The sequence below is a fragment of the Mytilus edulis genome, chromosome 3, assembly GCF_963676685.1.
Source record: "Mytilus edulis chromosome 3, xbMytEdul2.2, whole genome shotgun sequence".
Lineage (NCBI taxonomy): Eukaryota > Metazoa > Mollusca > Bivalvia > Mytilida > Mytilidae > Mytilus > Mytilus edulis.
The window spans coordinates 87,082,708-87,106,029 of record NC_092346.1 but is presented as its reverse complement, the minus strand read 5'-3'; the positions used below and the strand labels follow the sequence as shown (position 1 = coordinate 87,106,029).

The following is a 23,322-nucleotide window of genomic DNA, read 5'->3' as shown; positions in this document are numbered from 1 at the left end:
CTGTATCTTGTTATACCAAAAATAAAAAATAAAAATTGGAAGTTTAACTGACATTATCAATGATTATTAAATATAGAAACAGTGCAAAATAATTATGAAATTAGAAAAATAGATTTTTAATTAAAAACAAATAAACTTGTTAAACCAAGCATGTGCCAAAAATACGTCATCAACCCGTTGGTGTTCTTTCGATTTAAACGAAGTATTGAGCAAACTCTAATAATCAATATATCTCATGAAATTATAAAAAAAAAATAAAGAGAGTAGTGAATCAAGATGAAACACGTGTCGGTGATATGTCCGGAAAATACTCCGAGATTGTACCGAATTTTATTTATCATCAATGTGAGGAACCAAAATGGCGGAGAAAAATTTACCTTGGGGTTTGAAAAATGACAAAATTACCCCTGGTTCAGTTAAGGTGACTAGTTTATGTCATATACCTCATTTATAAAGCACACTTGGTATTGTCCACCTTTAAGGACTGGTCATAAAATGAAAGCGTTATCTTGTCTTGCACATGATCTCATTCTGATATAATTTCACATACTCAAGCATAATCATAAACAGATAAACATAGTCTGGGAAAATATTGTCTTTTTGCGACATAACAGTAAAAATCCTGCAATCAAGAATTCAAACATTAATCTGTGTTTATGAAACCTGCTTAGGGGTATAATGTCTATATAAAACAAGTCTTGTCAAAACTGTAAATACATTATATAGCCTAATCAATGTCACCATAATTGCCGTTGGTATCAAGAAATAATTGAGACAAGATCTTCTTCTTCTTCTTTTGGTTTCTAGCGATCCTTCAATTATTGAAGATTATTCGCCGGGCGTCGACTATAAAATTTATAATTTACACTAATTTAGCAACAAAAAATCAAAAATAACAAAATCAAAAAATCAACATAATCTGTGAAAGATAAACAATTTAACAACAAAAATGACATCAAAGGGAATGAACTGGAATTTTTATGAAGTGGTGGCAACAACTTTATCCAACGCAACCGCACAACCATACTGTGAATAAACACATTTTATTCCACATGTTCCAAGAAAAAACGGTCTCACTAATTAGCGACAAAAAGAATTATTTTAGGGACATGAAACGACAAGAAAGCAAATTTTTTTTTTATTAAAATTACTTATTCCCAAATAAATATTAAAAGAATATGCAAAAGAAAGCAATTTTAGCGACAAGAAAGTTAAAATTGATAGAAAAGAAATTCAAACATTTATTTACATGATATTTTATCATTTATTATGCACAACAGTATAGTGTTTTAGAACAATAACATATTTAACTTATAATTTGTTTTTAAAACTCTATTTGTACAATATATGATAAACTTGCAAAATGCATTATTTGTGCATCTTTGTCCAGAAAATACATACACAAATTGTGAAATCAAACGAGAGAAAAAGAAAATTAAAATGTGAATATTTTTCATTATTTTATTTTGTGTATTGCCTCATTAAACGATATTTATCATGTTTAGGCCGAGAAAAAAAAAATCGATGTTACGGTAACCCGACCGACCCTGTTTTTTAGCCCCGACCCTAACTTTTTTATTGGATCTTCAAAAAAAAAAAAAAAAATTGTATCAACCGACCCCGTTTTTGACACAGGATTCTGATAGATGACATAATATTTTTTCTCTCTTGCTTCTACTTGCATAGAAAGCCAGTAAAACATTTTATTAATGTCAAAAGGTATTCCAAATAGGTTAAAATCCAAGAAATTTGCACAGCAGGTGCTTCAAAAACATTGCAAATGGCACACTTCCGGTTTTTGAAACTAATTACGGATCCGGACTTGGAAAAACCATGATAATTTTCCGGATTTCATTTACGATGTCCAAAAAAAAAAAAAAAAAAAAAAAAAGAAGTATTCCGACCCTATTTTTCAAAATGATGTTACCGGAAACACATATCTTTTTTTTTTAGGCCTTATGCATATTGATTGAAGATTAAAGGAAAATAATGACAATCTTGAGTTTTCAACAGGTGTTCACTATTTACAATGATTGTATTCGGGCGCATGTAATTGTATAGTCTGACCGTGTACAAAGTTGAAGGTGTTATTGTAGCAATAAAACAAGGAACACGTGCCTTGTTATTCTCAGGTGATGTTCTGCATTGTGTGTACTGTTATTACTGCCATATTTTATGTTGTTCCTATCAACATGATCAAGAATAATGAATTATACTGTTAGAAAGGAAACAATATATCAAAGAAAAGTTGAGAAAATCTTTGTTTTTATTTCCCTTTTAAAGCGTGTGCATACATTATATTTAACATATTCTTTATATTTAATAAAAAAAAAACCTACACAATCCCTTTCTTCCTAACAAATGTTTAATTTCTTCATCTATCAATATAATAATATAGACTACACAATCCCTTTCATCTCACAAATGTTTAGTTTATTCATCTATCAATATAATAAAAAAAAATATCAATTTATTCCTTCGCTAAATAGTCTTCTTGTCGCTAAAACTTCTTCTTAACGCTTCTTGTCGCTTCTTGACGCTAGTTGTCACTAATAAGTGAGACCCAGAAAAAAGGGGCATTTTAATCTGTCTATTGACCATGAAGGATTGGAATCAACCAGCATAAGTTACATGTACATCGTATGAAGAAAACAAATTATGTTTAACTATAATTTGAATATTTTTAACATGTTTAATCAAATTACTCCCCGCATGCAACAGTTCGTAATATTAAATGAAGCTGAAACTGTAATAACTGTTTGTATACCAGAAGGAGATCAGTCCAGAGCTGCTTTTTTTTCAATTTGCACAACAAAAATGTTGCAATTAAAAATCATTAATGGCAAAAGAAGTACTGTACATCATTGTACATGCTATACTTATACTTGTACATGCTATACTTGTATTTAAAACTTTTCACCTTTTTCCATCTTGTTATTTTTTTGGGCGGGTTCTCTAAATTGTTTTTCCCCTTGTCAAACAATACTGTGATTTCTCCTTGGACTCATCACAATTTTGGCAGAAAATCTGTAATCAGCTAAATTCATTTAATAGCCATGATAGCTATGGGCAACAATAGACTTATTGCTAAAGGTGTTCATTGTATTGGTTAACAAAATAGTGTGGTTGAATAGCACTACATTTTTACATGTCATTTAAAGAATTTGTTTATAACTTTAATTTGATAGAAATTATTGTTTTGAAGTGGGTACTTCTGACACAAGAATTTTAACTACGCTCATGTTTGAAGCATAGTTGTATGACTCAACTTTTTCTTTAAAGTAGTGACATAGTACATATTTTTAAGATGTAAATATGTTAATTGTATAGTAGAGATTTTAAACTGTAAATAGATTGGAAAGACTTTGTTTGTTGCTCAAAGCTTTCAGCAGTTTATATCTGCTATTTCACCTCTACATTTAGTATGTTTATAAGTTTAAAAAAAAAAAAAAAACGTTTTGCATCATGCCCTTTTTCAGATGATCCATCACCTTCTTCCAATACAACACTTTTTCTATGATGATGGTATTGCTTCTGGCACTAACCAACTGAAACTTCCTTTGTTACGGAATTGACCTGAAACTTTATATTACCCGGTATATAATTAAGGAATTGGGCAGTAACACTAGTTTTATAAAATTGATAATTTAGATTTTGTTTTCTTTTGTAGGCTATACCAGAGAGCAAATTAAAAGCATTTGAGATAGGAACAATGAATATTGGTAAAAAAGCATTGTCAAAAAGAGAACAAGAAGAATTAAAGAAAAAGGTAAGAATTCTAACTTGATACTTTAGAAGACATTTAATACAATAACACAAAATAAATTCATGTTACATTAAGTCAATTCAACATGTTCTACAAAACTGTATAGACATTGTGTCTGGCTATAGCTAATAAAATTTAAGTTGACATGGTTGTGATAATTGTGAGAAAAAAATATTTCATATTTTTAATCTATAGCCAAATTATCACAGAAACATCAAATGTTTTAAACTACTAAAGTGCGGATTTAAATGTCTAGAGGGTTGTACTTTAAAGTAAAGGAATAGATTTCCACTGTTTGAAAATATTTAGTTAAGGTTGATGATTTTTGGGATACGATTGCTTTCAAGCAATCTGTAGACTTATACCGGTGGCTCAGAGCAATTTCCCTCACGTCAATCGTTTTATTCTAAACATTAAGGAACATCTCAGATTCTTATGATTGTCTTGCTTTAAATGGTAAAAACAAACAAAGGGATCGAACTTAATCAACTTTCCTATAATGTTCTTTTCATAATCTTCATGTTTGATAATTCCCTTGACTTCGATGCGTGTTTTTAACAACACGGAAAATCAGAATTAAGCAGTATTTAGTGTAGTTATAAATTTAGAAACACGTCAGAGGGAATTTCCCAGTTTTGATAAAATTCCGAGCGTTCTCTGAATACCGATAAATCTATTTCTGTCATATAAGAACTGAAGTGGAGTTTTTCTTATATGTTACCGTTATGAAACTGATATTTGAGATTGTACAAGTTCCATAAAGAAATTGAGAACCATTTAGGTCGTTTAATAAGCATTTGGAATATATCTTGCCACAGGGTTTGATTTGGAAATTATGCGTATAGTTTTCTTGACTTTAAGGGGTTTTAGATTGAATGGTTGCTCTGGATTCCCCACTCAATTAATTAATTTATAACTCATGGGATCTTTTCTATGTATGTCTGCTATTGAGGGTTATTGTTGTTGCATAATTTTAAATCAAATGCATCATTTAGATTAAAATAAATATATTCCACATCGTAGAACACCCCTTCAGGCGAAATGGAGTCTTCCATATTGTCGTTTCGAGTTGTCTCCCTTCCGGCAGTAACTTCCGTGAATTCTGAATATAAACAAGATGTCGAGTATTAGCTCGTTCTGTCAATAAACATCGTATATTATTAAAAACGAATGCAATTTAAACCGATAACTGTGTACGAAAAGTAGCCATGATGACTGACCCAAAGGAAATTAAATATTTAAAGAGTTAGGAATGGGGTTCCTCCTAGAATTAACGTAGGAAAAAAGGTGATAATATACGAATTGAAATCTACATCTACATCATACGACGATCCATCAGCACATTGATGACTATACGTCGGTGCATCGCTAACAGACACTTAATAAAATATAATAACCAATGAGTGAAATAAAATACCTTCTCTGACATCTCTCACTCTGTGTCAGTCAGTGACTGCTGTGGAAAGTAAACTTGGTATTGATAGTACAAAAATAAAACACAATAGACCTAATTACATTGTTCATACACTTTTATCCGGGTTTGGCTACTTTGTAACTATTTTACATGTCTGTTTGTCATTTGAATTAGTTTTGAAAATAATATTATCCAGCTACATGCATACATGTGTCAATGAAACAATGGCAATCGTATCCCTCAGAGCAATCTGCTCTTTGATTGAGCATTCCTTTTGATCATGTTGAAAAAAATACTTTCTTGGTTTTAAAGTATTTGATCAAATATTATTCAATATAAATACAACTGAAACATCTGAAACTTGAAATTATAGAGATTAAAGTATAAAAAAAAAATAGGGGTGAAATGTATTTAAATTTTCAGAAATAATCCTTTTAAAATCAAGGGAAGGTAATTATATTGAGTTTGATAGGAATAGGATAGAACAATTTGTTAATTTTTGTATTTTTCAAGAAAATAAGGCCTGTAACACCTTTTTTTAGTTGATATTTCATAAGTACTTATTATAAGCAGTTCTTTCTTTGAAATGTAACCAATTCTATCATTCACCCTGTATAACCCGTATGAAATAACTGTGATTTTGTATACTTCAACATACTTTAACAGTAAAACGAGGAAAATGAAACTCAGTTTTTTATATCAAAATTAGGAAGTACTGGGTAGATGGACCAAGAAGTCTTTTACAGAAGTTTTAAGAAAATCATTAATCGAACATTTAGACAACCCCAGCTACCTTAAAATATGTATCTACCAGATCAGTCAAAGTTGTCTCAACCTAAACTATTCTCTGAGTTTCTGGTGTTTTAACCATTAGGTAATAGTTTATATAAAGCTCAACTGTACAAGCTGTTTTCACATTTATAACTGTAATTTTTGATACTATATAGGAGGATATGAAGGCTGCAGCACAAGTGTATGATGATTTTGTAGCCTCATTCCAGGATACAGGAAAACAGCAGAAAACATGGGTTAAAGGTGGAACTGTTAATCCAGGTGCTGGCAGTAAGTTTGTTATATATATATATAATCTTGAAGAAACATTGTCATCTTTATTGAATAATCTACCACACTCAACTTTATATTTGGAATTCTTTTTCAAATTTTCAAAAAATTGAACTAAATAACACTTTTAATCAGCTTCATATCTTTTTTACCAGTTTGATTAGAGTTAAAGTAAGTTTACAATATGAACCAAAAAGAATAAGAAAGTTTTAACTCAGAAACCTGTTAACCATTGTAATGTTAAATAACAAACTTCAACATTTGTATGAATTTTAGTATTTATAACTATTGTAAACATATTTAATAGAAAGAAGGCTGAAATTTTGACCTTTCCAAAAAGAGAACTAATAGGTACAACATGTATCACAAAACTATATACTTGAAACTGGCAGTTCAAATATTTGTGAAAAATAAGAAAATCTTAAGCTCCATATTTTATTTTTCAGAGCATGAAACAAATGCTAAAGCTGAGAAAAAGAAACTATACAAACCAACATCAAAACTGGCCGAGTTAGCTGCCACATTCCAGTCTGTGAAAAAGGATGCCATTAAACAAGAGGATCAAGTAGGTTAAAGATTTATTTTTAATCTTAGAAATGATTTGAGCTTGCTGCTCTAAAAATGTTTTATTATATATATTGCCTATGACTCTTATAAATAAATATCAACATTCATACAAAAAGATGAGAAAGTTCTTATGATTAAAGTTTTTTGGCTGAAAAATTTTGCGTTTTACCTGCATCACCAGGTATGAAAGAAGGTCTTGTAACTGCTTGACCACATCCATCCTTCCATCTGAAAAACATTGTATGAAAGGGAATTATTGTATATTTTTGGTCTGCAGCTTCTTAATGTTGAGTTGTAGCTAGTGTGTAAACATTTGTTTTTGTAGGCCAATTCCAGTTTGCCAAACTTTACAGCACTCAATTTGTATATGGACAATTTTTATCAAAATTAAAATAAGGAGATGTGGAATGATTGCAAATGAAACAACTATCCAAGTTTTTTAAGCCTCACAGATTTTAGGGAATGATCAATTGTGCATCAGTTTATATGTTACCTTAATCAATTGCATTGGGCATACAGGATAACTGAAATCATGTTTACTGTACATTGTTTATGAGTCAGATATATCCTAATTTTAATATTCGGGCATAATTATGCATCGTTATAATTACATCATAAAGAAAATTGTACGATGCATTGTTGTTGATTATATGTTTGATAAATGATTTATTTTTCTCAAATAGTCAAATTCTCAGTCCAACTCGGCAAAGAAACCAAAGAGAGATGAAAAGAAGAAAAGTCAGTTAGAACAATTTAAAGAAGAATTGAAACAGTAAGTGAAATAAAGTGTATACATATAATTCTAACATGACGTCCTTCAAACGCTTTGAGTACACACCTGTGGTAAAATATGAATATATTGCCAGGGCTGTTCCGATCGTACTCCTACATCATATGCTTTTTATGCCCCACCTACGATAGTAGAGGGGCATTATGTTTTCTGGTCTGTGCCTCCGTTCGTTCGTCCGTCCGGTTAAAGTTTTTGGTCAAGGTAGTTTTTGAAGAAGTTGAAGTCCAATCAACTTGAAACTTAGTACACATGTTCCCCATGATATGATCTTTTTAATTTTAATGCCAAATTATAGTTTTGACCCCAATTTCATGGTCCACTGAACATAGAAAATGATAGTGTGAAGTTCAGGTTAAAGTTTTTGGTCAAGGTAGTTTTTGATGAAGTTAAAGTTACATCAACTTGAAACTTAGTACACATGCTCCCTATGATATGATCTTTCTAATTATAATTCCAAATTAAAGTTTTGACCCCAATTTCACGGTCCACTGAACATAGAAAATGATAGTGTGAGTGGGGCATCCGTGTACTATTGACACATTCTTGTTTATGAATGAGGTGCCCGACGTCATTGAACGATGACGTAAGAATATAAGCATTTTACGGGAAAATACATGCTTGTGTACTGAAAATCTTCACAACAAGGAAAATTTCGTTTGATGTTTTACTAACATTATATGGCACTTGCAGACCAATGTAAAGACAACATTTGTAGTGAAATTGATCTGAACTTTTTTTATTTAGAATTCAACGAGAACGAGAGGAAAGGCACAGAATAAAGAAGATTTTAAGAGGAGAAATACCTCCTGACCCGGGAGAATCAGTAGAACCTCAAGATCTCAATAATTCAACCAAATATGACCCATTACCCATAGATGATAAAAGTAAGCTCTATATTAAAACAAGGAGGTGTGGTATGATTGTCAATGATAGAAATATCCACTAGAATTCAAATGACTAGGTCGCCGCGATATAGCCTTTTTGTGCTAATGTGGCGTAAAGCAACCAACAATCAATCAATCAAATGACTAGGATATAAGCATTTATAGGTTTTCAAAAATGAGGTAAACCAAAAGGGTATGGTCACCTATGAAAGACATGGAAAAGTGAAACAAATCAAGCAAGAAAACTAACAGCTTAATTTATAACAATACAATTAACAAACATGAACCATCTCCCTGGATATTCAGTAATAATTGTGTGTAACAGGGATACTTGATGGAATGCTGTACATTAAGTATTTTGTTAAAACAGCAAAGAGTGCAATAAAGAATTTATGAATGTTGAGAAAAAAAAACGAAAAAAAAACCAACAAAACATGAACCAACAATACACACTGATAACAGGCTCCTGATTTGGGACAGGTAATGAAAGAATGTTTTTCTTAGTCCATTTTCTTTCCTTTGGATATTTATTGTATTGCAGATGGTTCATGACACCAGAAGATCCAAAGCAACTGCACTCAAATTTTTTTCATAAACTTTTTAATTTTCTTAACATTGAAAATTTCATTTATGTTAACTACTAAATTGCATGTAATTTATTATCTGACATATCATTGAGGCTATTCCATAAAAACATATGTGAGACCCAGGGAAGGCAGTTTTAAATCTCTGCAATGGGTGGGTGGGTGTCATTTATATTTTTGCATAGTGGAAATATAAGTGAAATTTTAATTTGCCTCTGAATATGATTATCACTGGGTACAATGTTTTATTGGAACAGGATTGGGATTTTTTATTTGTCATCTGATAATTTCCATTATTGTTTAAACTGATATTTGTTATGTTACTTTGTTTTCATCAGTTTTGTTTGCTTTATTTGCAGATGACCCATGGGCTGACCCATACAATGACACGACCACTAATATGTATCTTAAAAACCTAAATCCAAAGGTAATTGTTGATTATTTTATTTTTTTAGGTGGTCCTTTTGCTGACCCTAATGATGATACAACCACAAATATTTATGTTGGAAACATAAATCCTAAGGTACAATAGAATGAATGTTAAATGAGATTGCATGAAGCCCATTGTTTTAGATTGGTTGTTCATTTAACATATTTACAGGCCTAGAAAAAAATGTTGGTTATATGGCAATTTAGGTTTGTCATTGAATGATCAGTCAGCATTTGCTTGTAAAAACTGGGGATGAAAATATTGAAAAGAAAATATACTTAACTTAAAATGTGAAACCACAAGGAGTTGGAAAATAAGTGATTCTATTTTATAAAGATTGTGTGATATAACAGTCACAGGAAAGTGGCTACACCAGTGTGTTTCTGATATAACAGTCACAGGAAAGTGGCTACACCAGTGTGTTTGTGATATAACAGTCACAGGAAAGTGGCTACACCAGATCTAGTTTTGTTTCCTTGTAACTATTTTCCCAACTAACTTAGTAACTCAGTTTTATACTAATTTACCTTTATCTGTCACATAGTTCCATCACATTATTTTGGTAAACAACTATTAATACAATTTTAGTATGGCACAAAAATGGATTCTGTAAAGCTAGACTGGACACATTTAATGTTCTTCATCATTTTCCTGTTTACAAATCACTGTAAAAGAGGGACGAAAGATACCAAAGGGACAGTCAAACTCATAAATCTAAAACAAACTGACAACTCCATGGCTAAAAATGAAAAAGACAAACAGAAAAACAATAGTACACACGACACAACATAGAAAACTAAAGAATAAACAACACGAACCCCACCAAAAACTAGGGGTGATCTCAGGTGCTCCGGAAGGGTAAGCAGATCCTGCTCCACATGTGGCACCCGTCGTGTTGCTTATGTAATTACAAATCCGGTAAATAGTCTAATTCGGTAGGTCATATTCATGAAAGGGAAGGGGATTGTAGTTACGACGTAAGGAACATATCCGATATCATTTGTGAAACGGTTATTCCATAACGGTCAACCAACTCGTGATGGCGTCCGTAAAATTTACGAAGGGATGATTTCAACTTCACTATTTGGAACTCTTGGTTTAATAGCTTCCTTGTGAGCAGCAAACCTCTATCAAGAAAATCATGATAGGAAATACAAGCACGGGAATATCGTATCAATTGGGAGATATATACCCCGTATGCAGGTGCTGCTGGAATGTTGCTACTTAGAAATGGAAAGTTCACAATTGGAAAGCTGAAATCATCTCTTTTGTCGTAAAGTTTTGTTTTCAACCGACCCTCATTGTCAATTTCTAGATGTAAGTCAAGATATGAAGCCGACTTAATTGTATCTGTAGTATCCTTTATCTCTAGTTCGATTGGATAGATGCGTTCCACGTAGTCACCAAATTTTGAATTGTTTAGTGAAAGAACATCATCTATATAGCGGAAAGTAGAGTTAAAGGATATTGCTAACTTCTTGTCTTTCTTCCTAAGAAGTTCCTGCATGAAGTCAGCCTCATAATAATAAAGAAACAAGTCGGCGAGTAGAGGGGCACAGTTTGTTCCCATTGGAATGCCGACAGTCTGTTGAAAAACACGTCCTCCGAACGTAACAAATATGTTGTCAATCAAGAAATCAAGCATCTTGATAATATCAGTTTCAGAGAATTTTTTGTTTGAATCAGAGTGATTCTTTACAAAGTAGGATTTATCCCTCCCTAAGACAAGATACTTGTATCTACTTTGGCCATTCTTTTTTATGAAGCAAAGTAATACCAACTCTTTCAATTTGTCTTTTAGTTTGGAATGTGGAATACTTGTGTACAGAGTAGAAAAGTCAAATGTTTTAATACTGTTACAAGATGAAAGAGAGTTAGATTGTATGTACTCTAAAAGATCTTTTGAATTTTTAAGTATCCACATCTGATTCACGCCACCTCTAGAATAGGCAGTTTCACAATAACTTTGAAGCCCGTCTTTGATTGCTGATAAAATAGATGTTAATAATTTAGAAAGAGGTTTCGTGGAGCACTTGGAAGACCCAGCAATATACCGTTGTTTGTAAGGACACTTATGTAGTTTAGGTATCCAATACAGTGATGGAAGATCCAGTTCTTCATCTTTGGTTGAAATTCCAAAGGAACATAGAACAGACCTATGATTATCCAGGATTTCCTCTTTGGTAAGTGTCGTGAGGGTATATGTTGAGTTTCCAAGTGAATTGTCAATACCTAATTCGTTTATCAAGCAGTTGATGTAGTGACTTTTACACACAAAAACGATGTTATTTGGGGCTTTATCTGCGGGGACAACAACATATTTGTCATGGAGGTCGGATAGGTGTTTTGCAACATTTGGGTCTTTAAAGATTGACGTAGCATGGGCATTGATGGACCCATTCAGTTTCTTAATTCTGATTTGTATCAACGACCTCACTGCCTTAATCCATTCGGATAGAGTGTCTACGTCTTCCTTCTCGCGCTTAGCCCATTGCCTGGCATAATCCTCGACTGAATCCATCAAAATTTTAAAGTTGTATTTCCAATTGATGGATTTAGGCTCACGATATTTGGGACCTTTCAATAACACATTTCGTAGAGAAGTGTTATTAACAATGTTAAGGTCACCGGTAATAACGTGGCCAGCAGGATTATATGTGAATTTGGAACTAGCACAAGTGCAATCAGGAGGTTTAGACTTGAAGTCGTCAATATCGAGATCCTGCAAAACGCGTTTGTAATTGAAAATTTTAGTTGCAATAGGTTTGGTATAGGTATAAGAAATTATTGGTACAGACTGGTCTTTGAAATAAGGAGGTATTTTCGATTGTACTAATTTATGATGAAGGATATTGCCTAGGTTGACGCCATCGAGACCTTTGTTGGCAAAGGAAAGATTAAGAAAAAATCTTTTCTCTTTTTCATCTTTTCCAATGCGAACTGGCTTGAAAAGTCTGTGACTTGCAATATCCGAAATTATAGCTTCAAGTTTGTATTGGTTTGAATGAGGGTTTGTAACAGTGGATTCCAAACATAAATTGAACAGAGAATGAAGTTTTGAAAGGGGTAATGAATAAAGTTTCGTGCGAATGTGATGAATACCTAACGGCTTTTGTATGAATGGCAGCAAGTCATTAATAGAGACATCATGCAGAGAAGGTGATGTATAATGACGATGAGTAGGTCCGGTAAGGACCGATTTTGACTTCAAGTTTCAGGTACATCTGACGAAAGATTTTGATCACTTTTTAAACACTTAAATGTCTATTTCATTTGATTCAATTAGTTTATGTGAAAGATTTTAACTGATTTAGTCATTAAAAACGATCCGTTTCAAGCTCAAATATGAAAAATCTACCAAATATGTCACTTTTCAGATGGTTTTGGTAAAAAATAATAGTGGCTGCATCTGTGTTCATCCTCAACCTTTATATATGTTATGTATTATCATCAAATACAACTTACATTTCAATATTTAGGATGAACACGAATGCAGTCACTTTCGTTTTACACGGAAACCGTCTTAAAGTTAACTAAAATGCTAGAATTGTGAAGATTTCAGTAATTTAGCATGACTTAATGGTGCTAGTACCCAGGGCTTCCAAAAAATATTTGAGCCAGCCGGACATGTTATATCTGATCCCGATTTTAATCCCTTAAAACTTAGTCACAAAAGGCAATTATGGTAATCAGATGGTCATTCCAATGATTGTCATTAGATTAAAAAACAATTTTAAACTTTACTTTGATATGAATTGGATGTTATGATGTAAACTGTTAAATTGGCAGTGCATTATTCAAAGTGTGCACATCAGCGTGCTCATATATGCCTTAGACTCTTTATTTGTGCAAAATGACATTGTCTAAAACTTTACTTTCGTTTTTAAAAACACATTTTTCTAAAACCGGATGTTGACTTGACAATGGTAAAACATGGACCATAAACGGAAACGTAAAATCCATGCATGAGTGAAAAAGCTCTTTCCACGTTATTTCTTTAACATAATACTTGAAATGAACGTTAGATACAGGTATCAATGATAATTTTAGCATTTTTGAAGAAATGTAGGATGCATAACTAAATTTCCCCCTGTGCACATGCGCACACGTGTCCTAGTTCATACAACGTAGATCTGACGATTTTTCATTTAAAACCTTTTTAAATTTTTCATCAAATCATCAAATCTTGTTGATAAACTAATTTCTTTTAATTTTAATCTTTTGGACTAAATCAATTAGATACAAACCGCTGAAATGTAAGAAAATAATTGTGAATATACCGATCAAATTATACGATGTCTGGTACTGAAAATAGTTTACCTGTCATCTGAACAGGTAGATTTCAGCTGTCCAACAACTAATTAACCTTGATTTAGATTAGAAAGTATTGAAGTAGGGGTTGTTTTGATAGTAAATAATCATCATGTCACTTTTATGACCGGAGAGTGTGGATGTTAAAGGCAAAAGGTTGGGTCAAAAAGATCGTGAATTATGTTAAAATGACAGAAAAAGCCTTATCTAAAAAGTATATGACTGTTTCATGCTTTGCCCAGCCGGACTTTTACCGGACATTATACAAATGTCTGGAATATATGACTGTTTTGGAAGCCTTGCTAGTACCCAATGTATGTGCATTGTGTTGTCAAAAACAGCCCATATTTATGTAGCAGAAGCATTCTACTGTCCAATAAATAACTAAAAGATTATATTTTAACAATTTTGTAAAACTGCTATATTTTGGGGCCAAAAAGGGGTCTTACTGGACCTACTCCTTTGAAAATTTCCTTAAATCTAAATAAGTAACTTCTATTTTGGTCTCTCTTTCCATGTTAGAAAGTAGTTAACATGTTAAATTTAATACAAAATTCTGTAAAGAGATAAAAAAAAAAAAAAAAAAAAAAGAAACTCTGAACTCTGTGTTGTACAATATTGTTAGGTCCATGTTTGTTGTATCACATATTTTTTAAGTTTAGATTGAATTTTCAGTCTTTTTATGTTGTATATGTACAATTTTTGTCTTACTTTTTAAGTTATTTATATTTGAGTATGTTTCTGATAAAGAAAAGTAGTTTAGTGAAATATTGAAATAAAATGGAAAGCTATTTCCTCTGAATGTGGTAATATCAATTTACATAAACGTAGTGTATTGACAAGGGAAGGGTTAAAATACAAGAGAATTGAATGTGTTATATTGTGTTCATGTAAAATCCATAAAGTTATTGTCTGTATACTGTACTGCAGTCAAAAAAAATTCTGTCGCTCTGCAATTTTTAATAAATCCCTGAGCGGCCTCTGACAGTAAGCTGATTTGCATAATGATTTGTCAAACAGCAGTTAGTAGAAATCACTAGTGGCTCAAATTGAGAATATTTGATTGAATTAAAATAAAATGTGACATCAAAATGATAAGCATATCTAAATATGTAAGGTCAAAACAAGGGTGTTTCTCCTTCCATATGCCAAGTGATTTATAAAAATATAAAATGAATGTAGATGGGTCATGTCTGTCATATTTTTTTTTTCGTAAATTGTATAGTAATGAATTAGGCGGTTTCTCTATTGAATTGTTTCACATTTCTTATATCAGAGCCTGCTGTAGTTGTTTGAAAATGGATGGATCTTTTTTTACTTTTCTTTGTTGAAGACTATACAGTGACCTATAAATGCTTATATCCATGTCTTTTGAACTCAGATGGATAGTCTTTTTTTTCTTGATAGACACATTTAGCTTACAGATAGTGGTTTATTCTTTTTGTTTTATTCAAAAATAGTTATAGATGTTTCCACCTTCTGGCACATTATTAGCTCTCATTACCAAAAGGCTATGTCAGCTATTCATAGCTACAACTTGGCATCCATCAAATGTTCATTTTTACCAAAAAAAGTCTGTAAAACTAGTGCCAAGTGGAACAAAACTTTGCCACAATTAACATGTGAGGTATCTCGTTAAAAAGAATGTTCCAAAACCTTATCTGCTAAATTATCATGTTCATAGGGGTAATTTTATTGTCCTTTACAAACTCCTTGGGGCCTCTAGTTGATTAATATTAATAATATTTTATTTCTTGTTAAAAATAGATTATCATGTTCATAGGGGTAATTTTATTGCAAGTATTGTCCTTTATGTAGAAAGGTGATGATACCAAACTTCTAGTTTAATAAGAATATTGATTTCTTGTTAAAAATAGATTTTGTTGTTGAAAATCTTGTTTTTGTAATCTTCAGATGTCAGAACAACAGTTATGTGAATTGTTTGGTCGCTATGGACCATTGGCAAGTGTCAAAATAATGTGGCCTAGGACTGATGAAGAGAAAAATCGAGGAAGAAATTGTGGTTTTGTTGCTTACATGAACAGAAAAGATGGTGAAAGAGCCTTAAATAGTATAAAGGGTAAGATTTAACCTAGATCTGTTGTATGTCTAACAATAGAATGTTAATGTCAAATTTAAAAAAAAAGCCTGTTCTTTGAATATTTGATTTTAAAAACTATATATCTTAACAGTAAAAAACTTTGCTAAGATAGTGTAATCATCATTGTAATGTCTGGAATATATAAGTTCTAGATCCTGTTACAGATGTCTCTTAGTGTAAAATTAAACTGCTATTGGAAATTGTTGTATTTCAAGTCTATATTATTTATAGGCTGCAGATATTTCAACTAACTAAAGAAATTCTGAAAAATAATGTTGTTTGTGGTTTGTTTCTATTTTGGAACCTGAAAATCTAATAACAGGAAAAGATGTGATGAGTTATGAAATGAAGTTAGGTTGGGGTAAGGCTGTGCCTATACCACCCCACCCTATTTACATACCACCAGCTTTAGCTGAGCTGACACAACCACCACCACCCTCAGGGCTTCCATTTAATGCTCAACCGCATGATCGACGACACCGGCGAGGCAGGGGATTTGGCAACATCCCACCCCCTGATAAAGATGAGGATATTGACAAGGTAATTTCATAGAAGTGGTCAGCCTTTTTTGCTGACCATTGGTTTGATTTTTCTTTAAAACAAATCTGTTTGGTAAGGCAGCAGGTGGGAAATGATCTTGCTAAAAGGGGTAATTAACTAAATTAGGGGTCTTTTTATTTCATTCTGTAGAACTTCACTAATGGGTTCAACATTTTTTAAGCATATTTACTGTAATTCTGAAATGCATGTTTACTAATTGAATCTTGTTTAATATAAACGGAAGGCTTCTAAAAACCACTATTGTTTGAAATAACATTTACAACCATAAAATCAAAGACACAGACACAGAAACAAGCTGTATTAACAAATTTGAGAAACATTTTCTCTATGTAGTCTTCAGTTTCATTCATTTTCTAAAGACATACATTGCATATGATGCTTGACAACAAGGAGAAACAAAAGTACAATATCAAATCATCTAACTGTAATCTCTATTAAAAAAAATAATAAAGAAATTACAAATACACACACATGTTAAAAAAAATATTTAAAACTAGCCATACTTCATTAAATATTGTACTTGTAAAGATTTTTATATATCAATATTTTATTTACATTGTATACTATGCTTTTTCCTCTGCAAATTTTCATTTTTCATTTGAAGGAGAGAAAAAAATTACTACAAAAAAGAAAGAGAAAATATTTTTAAAAACAAATATTGTAATGAAAATGAATTTAATTCATAGGAAAAACATCTTTAAAAATGAAAAATGAAATAATCAGGGGTTTAGTCTAAGAATCCATACTTAAATGAGCTTAATTTGGTTTTTCAAATGCGATTCTCCAGATTTTAGCCAAGGCTGTTGTGAAAGTGGTAATTCCTACAGAAAGGTATATTTAATTCTTTGTTAAGATGGTTGTTTAAGTTAGGCTTTAAACCAAGGTTATTTTGAGAAGAAGGATACAGATTTACGCTGGACAACAACGACAGAACATCATGGTGGACAAAGAAGTTTGAGATGAAGCTGATACTTAATAAGTCAATAGTATCAGTATGTCAAGCTGATATGAAATGAGAAGCTGGTCAATAAAAACAAATGATAAGATGGATAGAAATATGCAATAAGTTGTTAAAGAAATTACTTTACATAGTTGGTAATATAGTTTTAAAAAAGAAGGGGGGGAGGGGGGCAAATTGATTTTTTTTTTAATGAAATATGAAAGCATAAACTATCCCATACAAAATTTCTCTGAACCTATAACCATGATAACTGTATGATATAGGTGAGTCTGTTCAGTTGGTTGACTTTTTCAAGAATGACCCATTTTATAAATTTAATGAAAAAATTATTGCCTTTAACCACAACACTGAAAGTTTCTAGTGACTTTGTATAAAATGTTCCAACAAGAATGTCTCATGTAATTCAATTTGACTTCTTACTGCATATTTGATCTCATAATGGAGTATAGTACCATATCTTAGGTACATTTGTTATGTAAAAGACTGGTTTAAAAAAACTGTGAAAAACTGAAATGTAGGAAATTGTGTAATATTATTTGTATCATTATGCCTGTAATATAATAGATAAGAGAAACATTGATTGCTTGTTTGCTTCTTAGAAACTGCTATAAATGTTGAATAAATATCTCATTATTTCCAAATTTTAATAATTCTATTTTGACATACAGTGTACAAACGATTTCATTACATGCTATTTAAATCATTTCTATTTAAGGATTTGACTTGTAGTATGAAACTTTTCATGTATATGGCAGGCTTAAAGAATGGTACCACTTCATTAAATATGACAGATTTCGAAGAAGCAAGCAGTCACTCAAGATTTTTAATATTCTTTTTCAAACCAAATCAGTATAATTTTTCGGGAATTGTTCATATTATCAAACATTTAAAATGCAATCCCTGTATAGATTTTTTAGATGATGACTCTCAGGCAATTTTTATTTCTTTCATTTCATTTAAGAATTTAGATAAGTCAATATAGCTATAAATTGATGCATCAAAAACTAAAGTACTGTATCACTCATATGGTTTGAAAGAAGAGTTACAAGTCCTTTGTCAAAGAAAAGAGTTGTTTCCACTACAAAATAGTAACTAGATGAAAAGAATATATGTCTATTACATTCCAACCAATTAACCAGATGTATTTGAAATAAGTTGCTCAAACATATTTGATAAAGTTGTAATATTGCCAGAGTAGTAGAAAGTTTTAAGGAGAAAGTACATTTTTGGGCTTGTTCATTTCCTGGAAATAAAGATCTGTGAAACCAACAATGACAAAATTATAACAAATTTATATACACAATATACAGGCTATCAGAAAATGCAACTATAAGCTTAGACTTGATATCAAAGTTTTCCTGTGCTGATTTTGTCAGACATTAAGCTTATATTGGGAAAATTTAGGACATGTGTTGCTATATATGCCTGAATTTACTTCTCCAATGTTTTATTAGAAACATATATATCCTACATTTCATTCTGCAAGTTGTATTAACATTAAATTATATTTCATTTTCAAACCAATTTGACCCCCAAATTATTCCTTCTTTATGTATATTTTCCTCTGTCATTGATCACCATGGTAACAACACACAGAATATAAGAGTTTAAGCATTGAGATATTTTTTTCTTCAAATATTTGAATGCTTGATCATGATCATGCTGTTATTTTAGTATTTGATTTAACTTTGAAGACTTCGTAAATAATTCTCACAGCATCTGTAGAAATTTTGAAATTCTATTACATATGTACCATCTTTGATCTATGATATTCTTTGGTGAAATCAAACTTTGAACTTTTTTATTCAAACCACATGTATCAGTCAATACACAAAATAAAAGAAAGGTTTGACTATAATGTATTTACTTCTAATATTCGATCAGATGTTGAAGTAATAATTTTAATGGTAGTTTCTGAGTTATATCAGTTGTAAAGTTTAGTTAATAATTTATATGGCAAACTTGTTTTTGATAGATATAAGAGAATGATGGAAATGCTTTTATAGATTTGATATCTGTATTTCTTATTTCTTAAATTAATTGAACATTTTAAAAACAAAGTAATAGTTTGATAGTTTTAAGATTAAGTCAACCATTTTTTTGCATGAGTTCTTATTGTTGTATATTTGTGACAACTAAATTTAGCTTTGAATTGACAGTATGTTAAAATATTCCTGTAGAATGCTGTTTTAACAATTAGTTTCAGTCATTTTAGAGTAATATATCGGTTCTTTTCATCATATTCAAATAATGAAAACAATGAAATATTTACAAAATGTCTGAAAATTCATTTAACTATGATTGCCTGAACATGCTGAAAGAATCTTCTGGTTAAAAACATTCCCTTTTATAGAGTGTTTAGGAAAAATATCAGACGTTACATGCAATCTGGTAAAAAAAACTTTATACCTAATTTTCAGTGATTACCCTTTTTTGTTGGCAATTTCAAACAACCACATTGAAAGGGGGGACCCAGCCTTTAAATACTGTGGATTGATTAATATCAAATACCCATGAAAATACTGTTTTTCCTTAACATACAAAAATTGATATCTAGAAAATATATGAATCAACATTATATGTCTTTATAAAAAGAAGCACAAAAAGGGGCCATCTTGTGAACTTTTATCTCTCCACTAAAGAAATTGATACTATATATATGCATAATAGTTCTGCTGCTATTCAGCAACATTAATATAATTTAACCCTCTGGTGCTACAATTGTTGGGGGAAACTTGATTATAAATGTAGTTGAATGGGCAGCCAGAAGCCCTGTGATGTGTTTTTGGATTGGGCATTTTGTTTTCAGAAACTTATTATGTGTGATACATCGAATGATAGAGTTTGTGGTACGAGAAGGACCAATGTTTGAAGCCATGATTATGAACAGGGAAATAAATAATCCAATGTTCAGGTAGGTGTTCATAATAAGATAATTATTGTGATGCATGCCTTCCATAGTTTTATATTCATGTTTATAGTTTGGATGCTTAACAATATATTTGGTATCATTGTATATTAAAGGGTATTGGCTATTGGCATTAGCAACTGAGAACTTTCAAACAAAATCATTACTTTGGCCTGGAAAATTAAAAATGTGTTTGGAATTTCTATTATGGTTAAAATGGCATGTTTTGTAAGCAATGAATTGATTACAGCATACAACCTGTGCATTCAAATTCACTTTACTTATTAACAATCCTAGTAGGGAATATTAGAGATCAATGCATTTTTTTGTTGTTGGTTGCTTTACGCCGCATTAGCGCAAAAAGGAATATTAGAGATCAATGCATTAACTTGATATCTCCATAGTGTTACACAGCAATAGTGTATGGTAATATTAATGTTTGTTAGTTATCAGTGAAAATTTAAACTTATCCTTTGTGGCATTGTGATGGATTTTACATGCACTTAAATAGATTTTAACACTAAGATCCTTGGTAAAGATTGCAGTGTTCATTTCTATCCTTGCTTTAAATGCCTGTTATCCTGTTTGTTTCATACATGGAGCTATTTTAGAATTAGAAATTCTGTTATATTTACCTGTAGATACAAATATTCTCTCTGAACATTAACCAAACATCAAAATCTTAATAGGAAAAAATATTTCTTCTGTTCATTTACCAATAAAGAGCTTATCTTAATCATGTGTCTGCTTAGTACTTTATTGCTCATATTTCATTTGCTGAATGACTGACAATCATATACATTTGTACTATTTTAAAGAGGCATCTAGCACAGTATATCCCACAAAGTGTAGGAAATTATGGCCTGTATGTTGCTCTTCATTGACACATTCATCATTAAATTTTACTCAGTACTTGGGACTACAAAATTTGTGCTAGAAAAATCAAATCCAGTATTTTAGTTGATTTCTGAGTGTAGTACAATAATGGAGATCTGAATTTTAATGACAGCAACGATATTCTGATACTAAATAACTAAGGGACTTGTCATAATTTAATATTGTGTGTTGATGCATTTGTAGCAGACCTCTGACAAATAGTAGGTCTCTCTGACTTGTATTTTATACATTTGTAGCAGACCTCTGACAAATAGTAGGTCTCTCTGACTTGTATTTTATACATTTGTAGCAGACCTCTGACAAATAGTAGGTCTCTCTGACTTGTATTTTATACATTTGTAGCAGACCTCTGACAAATAGTAGGTCTCTCTGACTTGTATTTTATACATCATTGATTAATCATATTGTACATACAGATTTACTCAGATACTAAGTGACCTACATTAAAATCCTATTACTTTATTTAATATTTAATTTGAGAAAGTATTACAACCTTTGATAAAAAGTAGGTAATCCAGACTCATCTTTTACATATAATTGTCAGTTAGATTAAATGGTAGAGTATATATCTCATACAGATATTTGCCATTAGTTAAACAGACTCCCAGAGGATTAAGGTGACTCTAATGAATAATTTACACTTGCTTATTATTAAAATTTTCATTTTCTTTTCTCAGTTACTAAATCATGTTTATTTTAGTCCTTTTACACAGAAAATAATTTTACTTTCATAAACCATCTAATCAAGTATATGAATTGTCATGCCAATTTTGGATTGAGGTGAACTTAATAATGTTTATAAATAAGAAGCCTAAATGTTACGTGTCGAGGCATAGCCTGCTGGCAAAACAGAAAAATGTAATTAATTTGATGTTTTTGTAGGTTCCTGTTTGATAACCAAAGTCCAGCACATCTATACTACAGATGGAAATTGTTCTCAATACTGCAGGTAAAACATACACGCCAACCATTTTAAAGATAAATCTTAAAAGTACTGGTGGATCAATGACACGCCAACCATCTTAAAAATGAATCCTAAAAGTACCGTTGACTTAATGATGGAGATGGAGATCATTTAAGTTAAATTCTCAAAAACAATTTTTTTTATGGCATTCTTGGTTGGATGTTTTCCCTGGGCAGTCCAACTTCCTCAAACAATAAAAACTGGCCGCCACAAAATAGCCCAAAAGCAGTGCTTAAAAGAGGCGTTAAAATCAATCAAATTTATGGCATTTTCAAACATCATCTTGGCTATTTTCATGGTAGACATTAAATGGTGCAATTAACCCTACACGAACATTTCACTAAACATTTAAATGCATTGTAAAAGGCAATGAAGTGTGTACACAGCAAAGATTAATCTGCCAAATACATGTATATGCCTTAAAACATGAAAATAAATGGATGTACAGTAAATAAAAATTGACACGGTCAAGGTCCCTTCCTAAGGACAGTCACATAATGTGACAATGTTAAATTTATTTTTACTATTTATGCTTTCTGTTAACTTGTAGGGAGATACCCCTTACGCATGGAGAACAGAAGAATATAAAATGTTCAAAGGTGGATCAACATGGCGACCACCTGTCATGAACCCATACACACAAGGCATGCCAGAACATCTAATCAAAGATGCAAACTTTGATCCTCCACCAAAGGATGTACCTACAGGTCCAAAGAAAGGATCATTAACAGATAGGTAGGTCCAGGGTAAAATAGAATGTACCTACAGGTCCTAAAAAAGGATCATTAACAGATAGATAAGGTCAAGGGTAAAATAGGGGGTCCAAAAAAAAGATCATTAACAGATAGGTAGGTCGAGGGTAAAATAGAATGTACCTACAAGTCCAAAGAAAGGATCATTAATGGATAGATAAGGTCAAGGGTAAATAGGATGTACCTACAGGTCCAAAAAAAGGATCATTAACAGACAGGTAAGGTCAAGGGTAAAATAGGATGTACCTACAGGTCCAAAGAAAGGATCACTAACAGATAGGTAAGGTCAAGGGTAAAATAGGATGTACCTACAGGTCCAAAGAAAGAATCATTGACAGATAGGTAAGGTCAAGGGTAAAATAGGATGTAC

The 23,322-nt window shown here is 31.5% G+C and overlaps 1 protein-coding gene across 3 annotated transcripts in view; it reads left to right on the top strand.

The window, feature by feature from the left end:
* Positions 1 to 307: 307 nt before the first annotated feature.
* The window catches only part of LOC139517691 (U2 snRNP-associated SURP motif-containing protein-like), a 64,112-nt gene continuing 41,097 nt past the window's right edge, over positions 308 to 23,322 (top strand). The window contains exons 1-14 of one of the 3 annotated variants that reach the window (XM_071308990.1): positions 308 to 421; positions 3,671 to 3,769; positions 6,128 to 6,242; positions 6,689 to 6,807; positions 7,493 to 7,581; positions 8,344 to 8,483; positions 9,523 to 9,590; positions 15,723 to 15,888; positions 16,232 to 16,449; positions 17,258 to 17,301; positions 20,241 to 20,345; positions 22,119 to 22,185; positions 22,751 to 22,907; positions 23,143 to 23,170. In XM_071308990.1, the coding sequence (XP_071165091.1) occupies positions 359 to 421; positions 3,671 to 3,769; positions 6,128 to 6,242; positions 6,689 to 6,807; positions 7,493 to 7,581; positions 8,344 to 8,483; positions 9,523 to 9,590; positions 15,723 to 15,888; positions 16,232 to 16,449; positions 17,258 to 17,301; positions 20,241 to 20,345; positions 22,119 to 22,185; positions 22,751 to 22,907; positions 23,143 to 23,170 (1,478 nt within the window). In that variant the 5' untranslated portion in view covers positions 308 to 358. Of the gene's footprint in view, positions 422 to 3,670; positions 3,770 to 6,127; positions 6,243 to 6,688; positions 6,808 to 7,492; positions 7,582 to 8,343; positions 8,484 to 9,426; positions 9,495 to 9,522; positions 9,591 to 15,722; positions 15,889 to 16,231; positions 16,450 to 17,257; positions 17,302 to 20,240; positions 20,346 to 22,118; positions 22,186 to 22,750; positions 22,936 to 23,142; positions 23,171 to 23,322 lie in introns of all 3 variants that reach the window. The other 2 variants (XM_071308987.1, XM_071308988.1) reach the window with 2 other exon arrangements.